Source organism: Heterocephalus glaber, unplaced genomic scaffold, assembly GCF_053883595.1.
Source record: "Heterocephalus glaber isolate CG9 unplaced genomic scaffold, H.glaber_assembly_v1.0 deba00001781, whole genome shotgun sequence".
Lineage (NCBI taxonomy): Eukaryota > Metazoa > Chordata > Mammalia > Rodentia > Bathyergidae > Heterocephalus > Heterocephalus glaber.
The window spans coordinates 1437292-1450714 of NW_028258467.1; the positions used below are offsets into that span (position 1 = coordinate 1437292).

The 13423-nt window shown below is 55.4% G+C and overlaps 1 protein-coding gene and 1 pseudogene across 1 annotated transcript; both read right to left on the reverse strand.

Moving 5' to 3' along the window:
• Positions 1–3259: 3259 nt before the first annotated feature.
• Sstr5 (somatostatin receptor 5) lies at positions 3260–10513 on the reverse strand. Its single transcript, XM_004873843.4, has 2 exons — positions 10296–10513; positions 3260–5640 (listed from the first exon to the last, which is right to left on the reverse strand). Exon 2 carries the CDS (start codon positions 5613–5615, stop codon positions 4518–4520), a length of 1098 nt encoding a protein of 365 aa, XP_004873900.1. The 5' UTR covers positions 5616–5640; positions 10296–10513; the 3' UTR covers positions 3260–4517.
• Positions 10514–11717: 1204 nt separating this feature from the next.
• LOC101711563 (very-long-chain (3R)-3-hydroxyacyl-CoA dehydratase 2 pseudogene) lies at positions 11718–13423 on the reverse strand (annotated as a pseudogene).

The following is a 13423-nucleotide window of genomic DNA, read 5'->3' on the forward strand; positions in this document are numbered from 1 at the left end:
AGTAAATGGGATTACATGCCACGGCTACAATAAAGTATTATTTAGGAAACTCTGACACCCGATACAATATGGATGAACCTCAAGAACATTTATGATAAGTGAAATAAAAAAGCCACAAGAGGACAAATACTGTGATTCCACTCTTATAAGAACCCTTGTAGAGCCAGGTATGGGACACATGCCTGTAATCCCAGCACTCAGAAGGCCGAGGGAGGAGGATCACTGTGAGTTCCAGGCCAGCCTGGGCTACATAGTGAGTTCAAGGCCAGCCTGAACTGCTTATCGAGATCCTGTCTCAAAAACAAAAAACAAAAATAAACAAATAAACAAACAAAAAATCCTTTGTAGAGAAGTCAAACCCATAGTCAGAAAGTGAAATCGTAGTTGCTGGGCTGGGGAAGGGAAGTCTCAGCCAGATGGGCAGGAGAGCCACAGAGAACCCTCTCAAATGCAGCCCCTGCCTCGCTCAGGGACCTCTAGTATGACCCTCAGGGATGGGTTAGGAGTAAGGATGTGGATTTCTGAGAGTACAGGCATGGCTGGGGCTCCCTCCTAAAGCTCAGAGCCCCATGGGGAGGGGCAGCAACCAGTCAGGAGGGGTGGGGAGGGTGAGTGGCAGATCCTTGACCCACACAAGGGCAGCTCCTAGTCACCCCTTTCCTGTCCACCCAGTCAGGATAGATGACCATGTGATTTGTACCCTCATCTGTCTTCCCTCTGCGCTGTGCTGACGGCTGGTCTCAATGGACCTCAATGACAACTTCCAGCTGTGTCCAGGTATGGAGAGCCAGCAGGGCATGGGAGGGAGAGAAAGTATCAGCCACTTTTCTTGTCTAGAGGTCTATGCCAGGTCAGGTGGCCTCTGCCAACCCCTCCATCTCTGGATTCTGGTGACCTTGTCCCCTATTATCCCAGGGCACTGATCCAGAGCACCAAGTGGCCTTTTATTAGGTATTCCTCAAACTGCTTAGTTTAAGCGCACCTGTTCCTGTGACAGGGGACAGAGTCTAAGAAACATGGGAGGTGAGGACGCAGGGGAGTGAAGAGACGTCCTGATCCCAGGACCCTGGGAACCCACAGTCTCCCCTGACTCCCATCCTTGGGGGGCCATCTGGTGAGAGACAATGATGTCCCTCTCATCAGCACCCCATCATCTTTGCCCAGTGCATACTAGCACCCCATCCTCCCTCCTTCCTCCCTGGAACACCTGAAAGAGGGGGACCCTTCCTCAGGAACCTGCCAGGGACATCGGCATTGCTCCTGGGAGGAGCCACTGCCACTGTGGCCCTCAGCCCAGCTTTGTTTGCGCCCCCCATCCAGTGAGCCTAGGTTTAGATCATTGTGGGGAGAATAACCCCCACACACACCTGTGGAGGCTGCTTCGCCATCACCCTCCCTTCCTGGTCTGCACCCCGCCCTACCGGGCAAACAGATACCTCCTGTCCCTTGTCTCTGTCCCTGCCTACAGGCCGGATTTCCTGAGCAAGGTCACCCTGGGAGTCGCGGGAGCCCAGAGGCCAATAAAACCCATCGATGCGGACAGAGAGCCCATAAAGCAGGTCACTGCTCCGGCCCTAGGTGTTTGCTCTCCCCTCCCAACATCTATACACAGAGGCTGCCCCGTGGTCCCTGTAGGTTCTCTCATGCCCTCATCCCCTACAGCCCCTCAGCCCCAGTGGTCGTGGCTGTGGGGACCCTGAAACCTGTGATGGGTTCGAGAATACACTAGGACCACCATGACTTTCCAGAGCCCATACTCCTCCTGGACACCCCTGTTAGCCTTTGATACAGGTGCCCATGGGGTGTCCAGGTCCTTGTCCCTTACCATGTGTCCCCCCAGCTATCCACATTGGCCAAGCCTGGTCCCAGAACCTGTGGAATCCACAGAACCCCCCTTCCCCCGGAATATCCCACAGGCTCCACAGTCTCCACCACCAGACTTGGGGTCTTGCTCTCCCATATGCCCCAGCCAGGAGCCAGCCTGGGCTACTTCCCCCCGTTACACCAGGGACAATGATTCTGCCTCTTCAGCACCTTTGGTCCTCCATGTCCTGCCCTGGGCCAGGCTGCCTCTTGTCCTGGACAAAACTTCCTGCATCCAGCCTCTCCCTCCTCCAATTTCTCCCCTCCTCCCACAACCTGCACCATAGCTCCGGGGGCAGGGGTGAGGACTGTACCTACTCCTCTCTATTCCCAATCCCCTCCCCACACCACTAGTGGAGAACTCACACACTGTGCTCCTTGGCCTGAGCCTTCACACGCAATTTCTCTACCGGGCCCAGGGGCTGCAGGTAGTAAGAGGTGATCCAGGCTCTACTCTTGGGGGGACCAATGGGAGCCTACTGACCCCTGTGGGCCAGCATGGCAGGAACCACAAGGGAGGACAAGAGGGGAGTGCTGTGCATCTGACTAGGATAAGGCCACAAGCGGAGGGCAGCAGGTGAATTGCGTACAGCCTGGGGACCAGACTGGCCCTGTGGGGTTCGAGACTAGTGTGTAGGAACAAAGGAAACAAGTCCCTGCATCTGGCTGATACTGCAGGATCCACAGGGCTCCTGGTTGGACAAGGTGGGGGGCAGGGTGCCCAGGGTGCAGAAAGCTCCCAGAAGGACCAAGGTCCACTGAGAAGCATATTCCAGCTGTTGCCAGGTCACTCTAAGGGCAGCCTCAGTCTCCACCCAAGCCCCCCAGAGATGACACAGAGGGATAGCCATACTCCATGGTGTCAGGCTGGCGGACCCTGGGGAGGGAGGGCTCGATGTCAAATCAATCTGGAGAAGGTGATCTGGGTAGAGATATCTAAGCCATCTGCTTGCTGCTGTAAGCCATGTGGAAGATGCACTTTGCATCCAAGTCCCAGGGAGCTTGAGGGGGGGTGGGAGGATGACAAGCCTTGGATTCCTCCCTGGGCACATCTCTCCTTGGGATGCCACCCCCAGTGTGTAGGGGTGGGTTTTGTCTCCAGCTACTGGTGACTTGGGCACAGAATTCTGGCAACCCACATGAAGACCCCCCATCCCCTGGGGCAGTTACTAAGCCCAGGAAACCAAGCAGGGCCAGACCCAGCCAGAACTCTGATGACGCCTGACTTTTAGGGAACTCTGTTTAACCACCTGCCTCATTGGCTCCCCACTTGCAGCTGGGTCTGGGTCCTACCCTACTTTGTCAGGGTTTGGTTTCCTGGGGCCAGGGCAGCCTTACACCTACAAAACACTCTGGTTTGTGCCGATTTTGCTCAGTTACAGGGACAATATTTGCTTTGGGAAAGAATCAAACATTTATTCTCTAATTTATTCAGGGAGCAGGTTGTCAAACACAAGCGCCTTTGGTACTCAGAACATGTTCCAGGATGAGCCGTCTGGGTGTCACACGGGAGACTTAGCAGCGCTGGCCTGGCTTTATCCTGCCCTGTCCCCTGCATCTTCCTGGGGGGCCTGGGCAGTGTCAGACAGGGCTGTCCCAGAGCAGATGACTGTGGAGCCGATTTCTCCTTCCAGCCTCAGAGAGAAGTCAAGGCATCCTGGGGGCCCAAGGAAGGTGGTGGCACAGGGATTCTCAGGGCTCCACTCCTGGCCTTGGTAGAGCAGAGAAGCTGTCGTGGGCTAAGAACAATCCTGAGGGTGGATCCTCAGGGCCCATACCTGCTGGCATTTGCATCCATCCACACAGCACCATCTTCCCAGGCTGTGCTATTTGCGCTGGGAGGCGAGACTCTCCCAACTCCCTCCTGTCCACTTGTCCTGCTCCTTCTCCTGGCCAGAGCTCCTGATTGTCCCAGAAGGGTCCTCACAGCCTTCACACATTGACCTCCAGCAGAGCTCTTCACCTCAGCTTGCCTTGCTGGCACCTGGACAGAACTCATCCCAGGGTGGCCAATCCCTGTGTCTGCCCTGTCCACAGTTCCCACCACTGGGCCAAGTGGACAGGAGGGTAGGGCCCTGAGGACAGTGTTCATTCTGGGATCCCAGGAAATCCTAGCATTGCACCTGCTGCCCCAATGTCCACAGAGTCTCATGGCCAGTGAGGATCTGGGGCTGTTGCCTGGCCCCTGGCAGCTCTAGGGAACGGAGGCCAGAGTAGAGTATATTCGGTTGTCTAATTTCTCAAGAGTAGCACTTGGCCACTGACCAGGTGACACAGAGCTCCCATGATGAAGGGCACATGCAGCAAGGCCTCAGCTCATACCAGGGGTCAGGAAGAGTGCCTCTGCTGGCTCCCTTGGCCTGGAGGCTGTGATAGGCTCGGCTAGGACAGCTGGAGATGCCAGATATTTCGGGGCATAGCTGAGTCCCCCAAAGCTCCAGAACTGGCCCACATAGGGAAAGGGGGTGGTGGAATGACACAGTCACTGCAGGATGCCAGCTGTGCTGTGTCCATCCATGGCTCTGTCCCAGGCAGCTCCTTTCTTTAGGCCACTGCTAAAGAGTATCTGAGGTGCAGCCCAAGGATGAGTGCCTCAGCACACTCTCACACCAGGAAGATGACATTGGGTGGTCCCTGAAAGACCCAGGTGGCTCTTACAGCCGGCTGGTCTGCATGTGCCCATTTGTTTGGCAGCTGCGTGTAGGAGGCAGCGTGACTTCCTGTAGTCGGCCACTCTTGTCTGGCCGTGGTTCCATGGCATCAGCATCCTCCATGCCGTAGCTCCCACGAACACACAGAACCTTGCGGAAGCTCTGGCGGAAATTGTCAGAGAGGAAGCCATAGAGCAGTGGGTTGGCACAGCTGTTGGCATAGGACAGGACCACTACGAAGAAATAGAGGCCAGCAGAGGCAGGCTCTTCAGGCAGTGTGAAGGCCAGGTTGACAATGTTGACAATGAAGAAGGGCAGCCAGCAGCCCACAAAGACCAGCACCACGACTACCACCATGCGGGTCACCCTCCGCTCAGATCGCCGGCCTCTCGAGGACCCTGCTCGCACACCTGCAGCCTTTACCTTCACTACGATGAGCAGGTAACAGAGGCAGATGACCAGCAGCGGCCCGAAGAAACCCAACACAGACGTGTAGGTGATGAAGGCTGCACTCCACAGCCCCGCGGGCTCTGGCCAGCTGAGGTTGCAGGTGCCCCAGCCCTCCTGCACGTCTGAGAAGACTAACAGTGGCAGAGACATGAGCAGCGAGAAGGCCCAGACAGCAGCACTGGCCAGCTTGGCCACTCGTGGGCGGCGCCATCGGGCAGAGCGGAGCGGGTGGACCACAGCCAGGTAGCGGTCAATGCTCATGACGGTCAGGCAGAAGATGCTAGTAAACTGGTTGATGCCATCCAGTGTCATGACCAGGCGGCATAGGAAGGGGCCGAAGGGCCAGTAGGACACAGCGTTCTGTGTGGCCAGGAAGGGCAGGCCCAGCATAAGCAACACGTCTGCCACGGCCAGGTTGAGGATATACACATTGGTGACCGTCTTCATCTTAGCGTGTCGCAACACCACGTAGATGACCAGTCCATTGCCGCCCAGCCCCACAGTGCACACTAGCAGGTACAGCAAGGGCACCAGTATTGCCCGGGCCCCCGCTGATGGTGCTGACCCTACTGGTGTCCCATTGTGGTTGTCTCCAGGGCTGGCAGCTGAGGTGTTCCAGCTAGGCGTAAAGGCCGGGTACAGAGGCTCCATGGAGGCCACTTGCACGTGTGCGTCTCTACAAGAGAAGGGAGAACCAGTGAGTTGGGTGCATCCAGCATTCCTTCCTCCTGGCCCATCCTCAGCCCCGCCTGCCCGGCAGCAGTAGGTAAACACGATTAGTCATGTTCAACTCAGCCGGGAATCACATTAAGCAAATTGTTTGGAAAACAAGCCCAGAGAGGAAGGAGCAGCCACCGTGGGGACAGCAGGGCAGGCGGCTGGTGAACTGAGACCCGCGTCTGCTGATGCTACCTCTGTGGCTGCCCTGTGACCTACGCTCCATGGTTCCCCCCAAGACAGCACTGCAGGAGGGCAATCTCTGCCTAGCAGGTTCTACTTCCCAGGGCTCCGGAGCACACTCTGGAGAGACAGGGCTGCAGAGGGCTCTCACAGCCAGTAGATACCCCCAGGACATGCACTGACCTCCAGCCTGCTCTCCTGAGGAGCCATGCTGGACTCCACTGGGGCATGGGCCTTCCTTCCACAGAAGGCTCTGCCACTGCCTACCAGACCCCAGGGAACACCATCCCCTGTGGGCATGTCCACCCCCAACCAGAGCTTTTCTGAGAATCCATGCAGCAGTGATCACCCCAGAGGTCCAGCGCCCAGCAGTGGCTGGCCAACCTGTCAGACAGTGCTGTAATGACTTGGGAAGCAACCTAATAGGTGTTGCTATCACAGCCTTGAGGGACACGTGGAGGCAGCAGGTCCTCAGATGCTGGCCTGACTAGGATGAGGCTCATCCCCTCCCCAGCAATGATAGATTTCTTTCGCCCCAGGCAGCAACATAACAAGGAACGAGGTGGATGCTTACTGTCTCATACAGCACAGTAGCCAAGAACAAGTGAACACAAGATGCACAGAACAGTGACAGCCAAGGAAATGCACAGGGCAGAGGCATAGCCTAGGGGCATGACACCAAGCAGCCTACCACAAAGGTAGTGGGGCTGGCATAGGGGGCTTTGTGGACAGGCAATGAGGCTGGTAGAGAGGATGTTGGCATCTGTTGGATCAGGTGACAGATATACACTCTTGTTACAGCATGTTATGTTTTCCTGTGTGTTTGAAATCTTTCATTAAAAACAATGAAAAAGGGCCGGGCATTTAGCTCAGTGGCACCACACCTGGCTCACAAGTGCAAGGTTCTGAGTTCGATCCCCAGTACAGGGTGGGGAGGGGGGCAAGAAAAAGAAAATAACTCCTCCCTTGATGAAGAAGAGGGCACTGGGTAGGGTTAGGATTGGTACCTTGCTGAGTGGCACTGGGGCAGCCAGCAAGGAATCCAAGCACACAAAGAATCCAGACAATCCAGACAGAATCCAGGCCCATGCACAGACAGGAGTCCTCTGGTCTGAGCCAAGGCCACTACACTGTGCTACTCCAGAGCTCTGGACTTGTTCGCTGACCCATGGTGAGCAATGCAGATAGGGGACGCCCATGGCTTCCAGGGGAGGAACTCATCCTGGGGACACCAGGGGGCTGAGTGGAGGCAGCTAAGATGTGGAAGACAGGGAAAAAAGGGCTGGGAGAGCCAAGAACAGCTCCATGACTTAACTGATATGCTTAGAACATACTTTACATGTACAGGATCCTCAAATAAGGCATGGATGAAATATGAAATAATTTGGCCTTTTAAGAAGCAAAATTAATAGGTGTCTATTTCTAAAATTTACAGATTTGGGGTACAAAAAAATAGTCATTCAAACAAGCTAACAACAACAAAACCAAAACCTAAGCCCATGAAAGTCAAGACTGACTCCAGCCTAGAGAATACTGAAGAGAACTAAAAGAGGCTGAAAGGAACACAGCACATGAATAAGGAAGAGAAGCAGGGCCAGAGGGGAGGGGTTAAGACGCACCCCTCAGAGAGGATGTGGGCTCTCATAGTACCACTGAGTGCAATCCTGAGCAGAATAGAGTCAGGGTTCAGTAGCACCACCACAGCTGCCAAGCATCAGGAAAAGGGAATACCAGCCAGAGACAAGATGGAAGCCTGACCAGGAGTGGCAGAAGAGTGGCAGGAGGGGTGAGGTGTTGGTGCCAGCCTGAGAGACAAGTGTCACCTGAAGTTCTACTCAGAGGGAAGGGAAGCACACTTTCTGTTTTGCTAGATTTGTGCCCCTGGGTGCCAACTGCACTGGCTGATGTGCTGTGATCCTTTGTGAAGTGTGTGACAAAATCCTATTTAATAAAAAGATAAAGTACTAGGTTGGGGTGACTGCATTTTATGACCTTGCCCAGGAGTCCTTCTGGCAAACCTCTGGTCTGAAAAGTATCTCTGGGTTGAGGAAGAGGCCAGGTCAGCCGGGGCCCATGATCACCATGGTTTTAGCCCATGTCTGTGCCTGGCCAGGAGCAGGCCTTTCCCAGGAGCCTTGGCACTAGAAGTTGGCCTCAGAGGGAATCAGGGGAAGCCTGCTTCTGTGGGAAGCATCTGTGGCATGGATTCTAGCAGGGATGTGGTCTGGAGATGTGGCGGGCATGTAAGAATCTAGGCGACCAGGATGCACAAGCCAGTTGCAGAGGCCTGCAGGTCACCCTTCTTCAAAATACCAAGGAGTGACCTCTGGCCCAAGCCCTGTGGGACCCAATGGGGACTGGGTAGAGACAATGGAGCAGACCCTGAAGGTGAGCTGTCTATCCGCAAGAGGGCAGAGGACCAGTGGGGCTCAGGTCCTGGCTAGCACGAGTCCTGGGCTTTCTGAGCAGCAGCTCCTAAATGCACGTTTGATCTTAAATCAAACAAGCTCCTCCATCTTTTATGGGAGCTCTCAGCTGCTCAGGGCTCCCCTGAGGCCACCCAGACCCTGGGAGGGCCTCTGAAGGCTGCCAGGCCACTGCTCCTACTGTCCCTATAAACACTCCAACTCCCCAGGTACACTTCAGAGCAGGAAAGAACAAAATGGGCCCATTGCTCTCTGCCTGCCTCTTATAATTCTGCAAGAGCCATTATTTGGAAGCAGCAATCTTTTAGCTACAAAAATTACACGCTCATGGGAAAATTGCCCCGGGGACCTTTCAACTGTGAGGGAGGATTCAATGAGAAAGAAGCCAAAATGGGGCCTTTGGCCCCACACACCCCCACCAGGGAAGGACCTGCTTGGTGGCCTCCTATCAGGGCAGTGGGGCAGGCCCACTCCCATCAAGCTTCCTGCCCACATTAGCCTATGATCTTAGGGAAGCTACCAAGCTTCCAGAGCCCTGGCTTCAGGTGTCAGAAAGTCCTACAAACCGAAGTTGTTGAAAGGAGCCAAAGCATGCAAGATGCTGTGCAGAATGCCTAGAGCTCAATAATAGCTCTCACAAACTGTCCTGAACAGCCTACATCTCCCCTCTAGCATCAGGAAAGGGATCTACTTGGACTCCTGGAGAGAAGGTGTGTGTGGGGGGAGACTTGACAGGAGCCTGGGGACAGAAGTGGGACTCAGCACCAGAATCCCCCATGGCTGGTGGCCAGAGGTCAGGGCTGCACCTTGAGACCCCTCCCAGGCCAGGCCAGTCCCAGTTAAGGTCAGTTGCAGCCGAGAGAGGTGCTCAGGGCACTCCTGGGCCCACCTCACCTGGAGGTTGTGGACACCCAGTGCTCCTCCTATGCTGGGTGGAGCAAACATGGTTCTCAGCCACCCCAGGATGAGCTTTCTGAGCTCTGCTTCTGCCTTTGATCAGAGCGGGCTGGAGGCAGCTCCACTCCTGCTCCCTCACTCCACTGTCCTTAAGGCAGCCAGGGTGGGGGCAGATTCTCCTCAGGAGGGGTAAACTGAGGTGGGTGTGGGCTGACCCAGGGCAGCAGCAGGGAGGTCAGAGCTGCACAGCCTCCTCAGGGCTCAGCAGGTCTGCAAGTCCACCTCCTACTCCAGCACACTTTTTTGGAAATGTCAGCTTTACCAGGAACCCCCTGCAGTGCATGGTCACTGCTGCTCTCACCACCTGTGCCCGAAGGCTCTGGGTGTCCCTACCCCTGCCCCATCTCTTTCTCCCAAACAGCTTCAAAGGTCTGACTTTGGGCTCCTGGCCTCCCCTCCCTGCCCTGGAGGGCACCTGGTAGCTGGCAGGTTCCTGGTGGGTGGATTCCTGGGGAGGGGTGGGTGCCCTGGCGGTCAGGTATGATCCAGAGCACAAACGCTGAACTGTCGGTGGCCTGTGCCCAGAGAGCAGAGCGCTTTGCATGCGACTCTCACACCCCTCCCTTCGCCGGTCCTAGTGGCCCTGCAACTCCATGCACTTTTCCTACACCACCATCCCCGGGACTGGCTCCCAGAGCCCCAGAGCCTGCCCGCCGTGGGGAAGAAGGACCGATGGGGAGAGAAGGCCGTCCGGGTCCCCTGCGGCAGCTGCCTGACCGGGCACACGGGGCGTACTCCGCGTCGCAGAGACTTGTGGACTGGGAGCGGAAGGGTTTGAGGAATGCGGGGCTAAGTCTAGGAGTGGTTACGGACGCGAGGGGGCACTGGACAGCGGCAGGGGAGCCCCGCGGGCACCCAAGGGAGCATGGGGGCCCCCGGCGCGTCAAAGGCAGGAGGCGCACAGTGGAACGCCAAGCGGGGCTTCACGGAGCTGCGAGCAGGGCGCCGAGCCCCTGGAGGGGTATCAGAGGCTGCGCGGGGCCCCAGTCAGGGCGCAGGGCAGGGGCGCCGCGCGGGAGACAGGGGCTGAGGGAAGGGTGGCACTCACCTGGTCGGCGGCACCCCCTGGCTAGGAGCCTGAGCCCGCGCCGTGCTCGCAGGTTCTGTGGCGGGGGCGGGGCTTGACCATCACTTGGGGCGGGAAGAAGCCCCGAGGGTGGGGCCGGAGTCGGGTAGGGGTAGGTCGGGGCGGGGTTGCAGGAGCAGACCCCGAATAGCAGAGTCTTTGGGGTCGGGGAATGTGGAGTCGGCAGTCAGGGTGAGGGTCGGGCGTGCGCCTGGGGGCGGGGCCGGCGAGGCGAGTGGGGGGTAGGCTGGGTAGATCACGTGCTGTGGGCGGGTCGCATACTCGAGGGGGTGAGTGGGTGCAGCGGGAACCACTGCACTGGCCCAGCTCTCCAATGCCCAAGCCTGGTCGGTTGGTCCTTGCCCAAACCTTCACACACCAGCCTGCCAGTCCTTGGCCACTGGCAGTGACTCCAGTGATGGTCCCCGCACTCACCTTGTTCTCTTGTCATCCATTCTGGGCCGCAGACCCTAGCAGGAGGCCAACAGGGTTTCTTTAGGCCTTCCCAAGAGGCTGAAGGGTGAGGAGTCTTCAATCAGGGGAGCAGTGCTGGGTCCTACCAAGGCTGAGATCGGCTGCCAGAGACTCAAGGACAAGGGTGGGAATGTTGGGGGGTGGGGGGGCAGCTGGCTGGTGGGCTTGGGACTTAGGCACTGGCTAAGGACAAGTCTAAGGCAGGGTTCCCTTTGCCTCTCTTAGCAGGTGGAGCTGTCTGAGAACCTGTGCTTTGCACAAGATCCCAGGAGAACCACGGTTATTGACAAAGAATAATTGAGGGCCTCATCCTGCTAGGCACAGACAGGTGGGAGAGTGTCAGGCATCTCTTCAACCAGGGTGCAGCCTCAGGGCCTTGCCCTGCCATAACTCCTGGAGCCCAGCCAGTGGCTAAAGAAGATGAAGGCTCCCGGGTGATAGTGGGACCCTTGAGACCCCAGGCCCCTGGTGGAGGGGGTGTGGGAGGAGCTGCTGGCCATTAGTTCGAAGGGCATGGAGGACACAGGTTCAGCAGCTCCCTCAGGGAGCCTGGGTACCTGGCTTTATGCTTTTCTGAGATTCTGTACTTTCTGTGAGGAGCATGGACTGTATTTATAATGGAAAACATGTGCTTAGAGAAACAAGAGGCCTAGCTTCAGCTGGAGAGGCACGCTGTCCCTGATGCTCACAGGACCCAACCCTAGCCTCCCTTCCCCACCTAGGCCATCTCCTTGGTGACTGCCAGTTCCCCACCACAGGGACACCTTCCCTGCCCTGGCATGGAGCCAGATAACCACCTTGAAGAAAACGGAGTTGGAAAGTATAAAATTGGCCTGTGGGCTGTGGTGTTCACCTCCCTGCAGGCTGGGGAGCCTCCTCGGCCCACAGCTCTGAGTGAGGCAGGGCCACCCCTGGAGGTGGATATCCTCCCTCCCTGATGCCCAGCAGGGAAGAGTGAGGCAGGCAGTGTTCCGGCCTCCTAGGGCCTCTGCCTAAGCAGCACAGCCTCTGTTGGGGTTCAGATGTTCTCTTGAGGTGGTACAGGAGGCCAGTGGTGCCCTGTGGGTGGCTGGGGGGGATGAGCAGGCTAGCTAGGTCCTGCTGTGTCTGGAGAAGGGGGCCTGCCTGAGCACACAGCTGCACCACCAGCAGATGTGGATGAACTCTTTTGTGTATTTAGGTGGGAGACACCATTTCTGAGCACTTGGGTGCCTAGCCTGCACTCAATGAGATGAACATAGCTATGGACAAAAGAACACCTGTTCCACAGCTCAGAGTGTAGCAAAAAGAGGTGGTAAGCCAAAAAGCAAAAACAAAAACCCTTTTTAAAAATTTGAACTCAGCCTTACAAGCGCAAGGTCCTGAGTTCAATCCCTGGTACCAAAAAACAACAACAACAAAAATTGAACTCAGGGCCTTCATGCTGAGCTACATCCCCAGCCCTTTTTATTTTTTATTTATTTATTTTTTTCAGTGTGATAGGTCTCTCTTTATTGGATATGTGACGGACACATGAGGAATAGATGCCAAATCCCTTTCTAGCACCATTGTAAATACTGAAGACTTCTGGTTGAAAGAGCATGCTGAAATGGACCAGCCAGGACATTTTATGTAATAGCTTTTAAAATTTTTCTTTTTTATAAAATCCCAGGCCCATGTGACACTGGATTTTGGTTTTTTTGTTTTTGTTTTTAGTATTTTAAAAATAGTTCTTAATTCTTTTCTATGAAATGTATTGGGAACTCAAAAAGTCTGTGGCATTTTTTGATCACTGAAAAGTCTGGTTTGGGGGGATGGTGGAGGAAGCAGGAACTATTCAAATTTCTTGTGTTCTTCAGTCCGAGAAAGGACCTTTCTTCTCTGGTGTATCATGTGGAAGTATAACTGGGGGAAAAGTGGAATGTAGGAGATCATTATCAGAATTAGGAATGCATAGTAGTCAAAGGAGAAATTGTGTTTGTTAGGTAAACTGATGGAGTACAGGCCAACCTGTCTGACAAAGGGCAGAGCTGCATATATTGTAAGCAACTCTCCTGACACGCTGATCGGGTACAGCATGATGAAAAGCGTGTACCTGGCCCATTTGATGAGATAAGGCAGATGGTTTAACAGACTCAATGTATAAAAGGAGTAACGGATAATTTCTGTGATTGTCCAAGCAGTAACAAACAGGAGGACACTGTCTTCAGTCTGTACCTCTCTGACACTATGTGTTACTGCCCATATTAGAAAAACTCTTGAGATCACCTGGAAAGAAGTCAGGACAACAGAAGATGGAACAATTCAATAGCACAATGTAAAATCTCCAGTAAGGCTCTAGTTTGGAAGAATTTCAGAGGCTTTTCTATTGAATAATAAAGGCTATGGTAGCTCCCTTTAGCCAGATAGGCTCTGATCAGACCAAGTGCTATAACCAGCCAGCCCGCCGCCATCATCACCACATTGTAGATGACCAGGTACGCTGTGGCCAACGGCCCCGGGCCCTTCTTCCTTCTCATGCCACTGCTTTCGCTGGGCCCGGCCCAGCCACTGGCACCCCCATTCCCCTTAGGCGCTGCAGTCACCACCGCCGATGCCACCATGTCGAGTACCCACAGCTCGCTCTGTTCGCGAGCACCACCGGCTAGCCCCAGCCC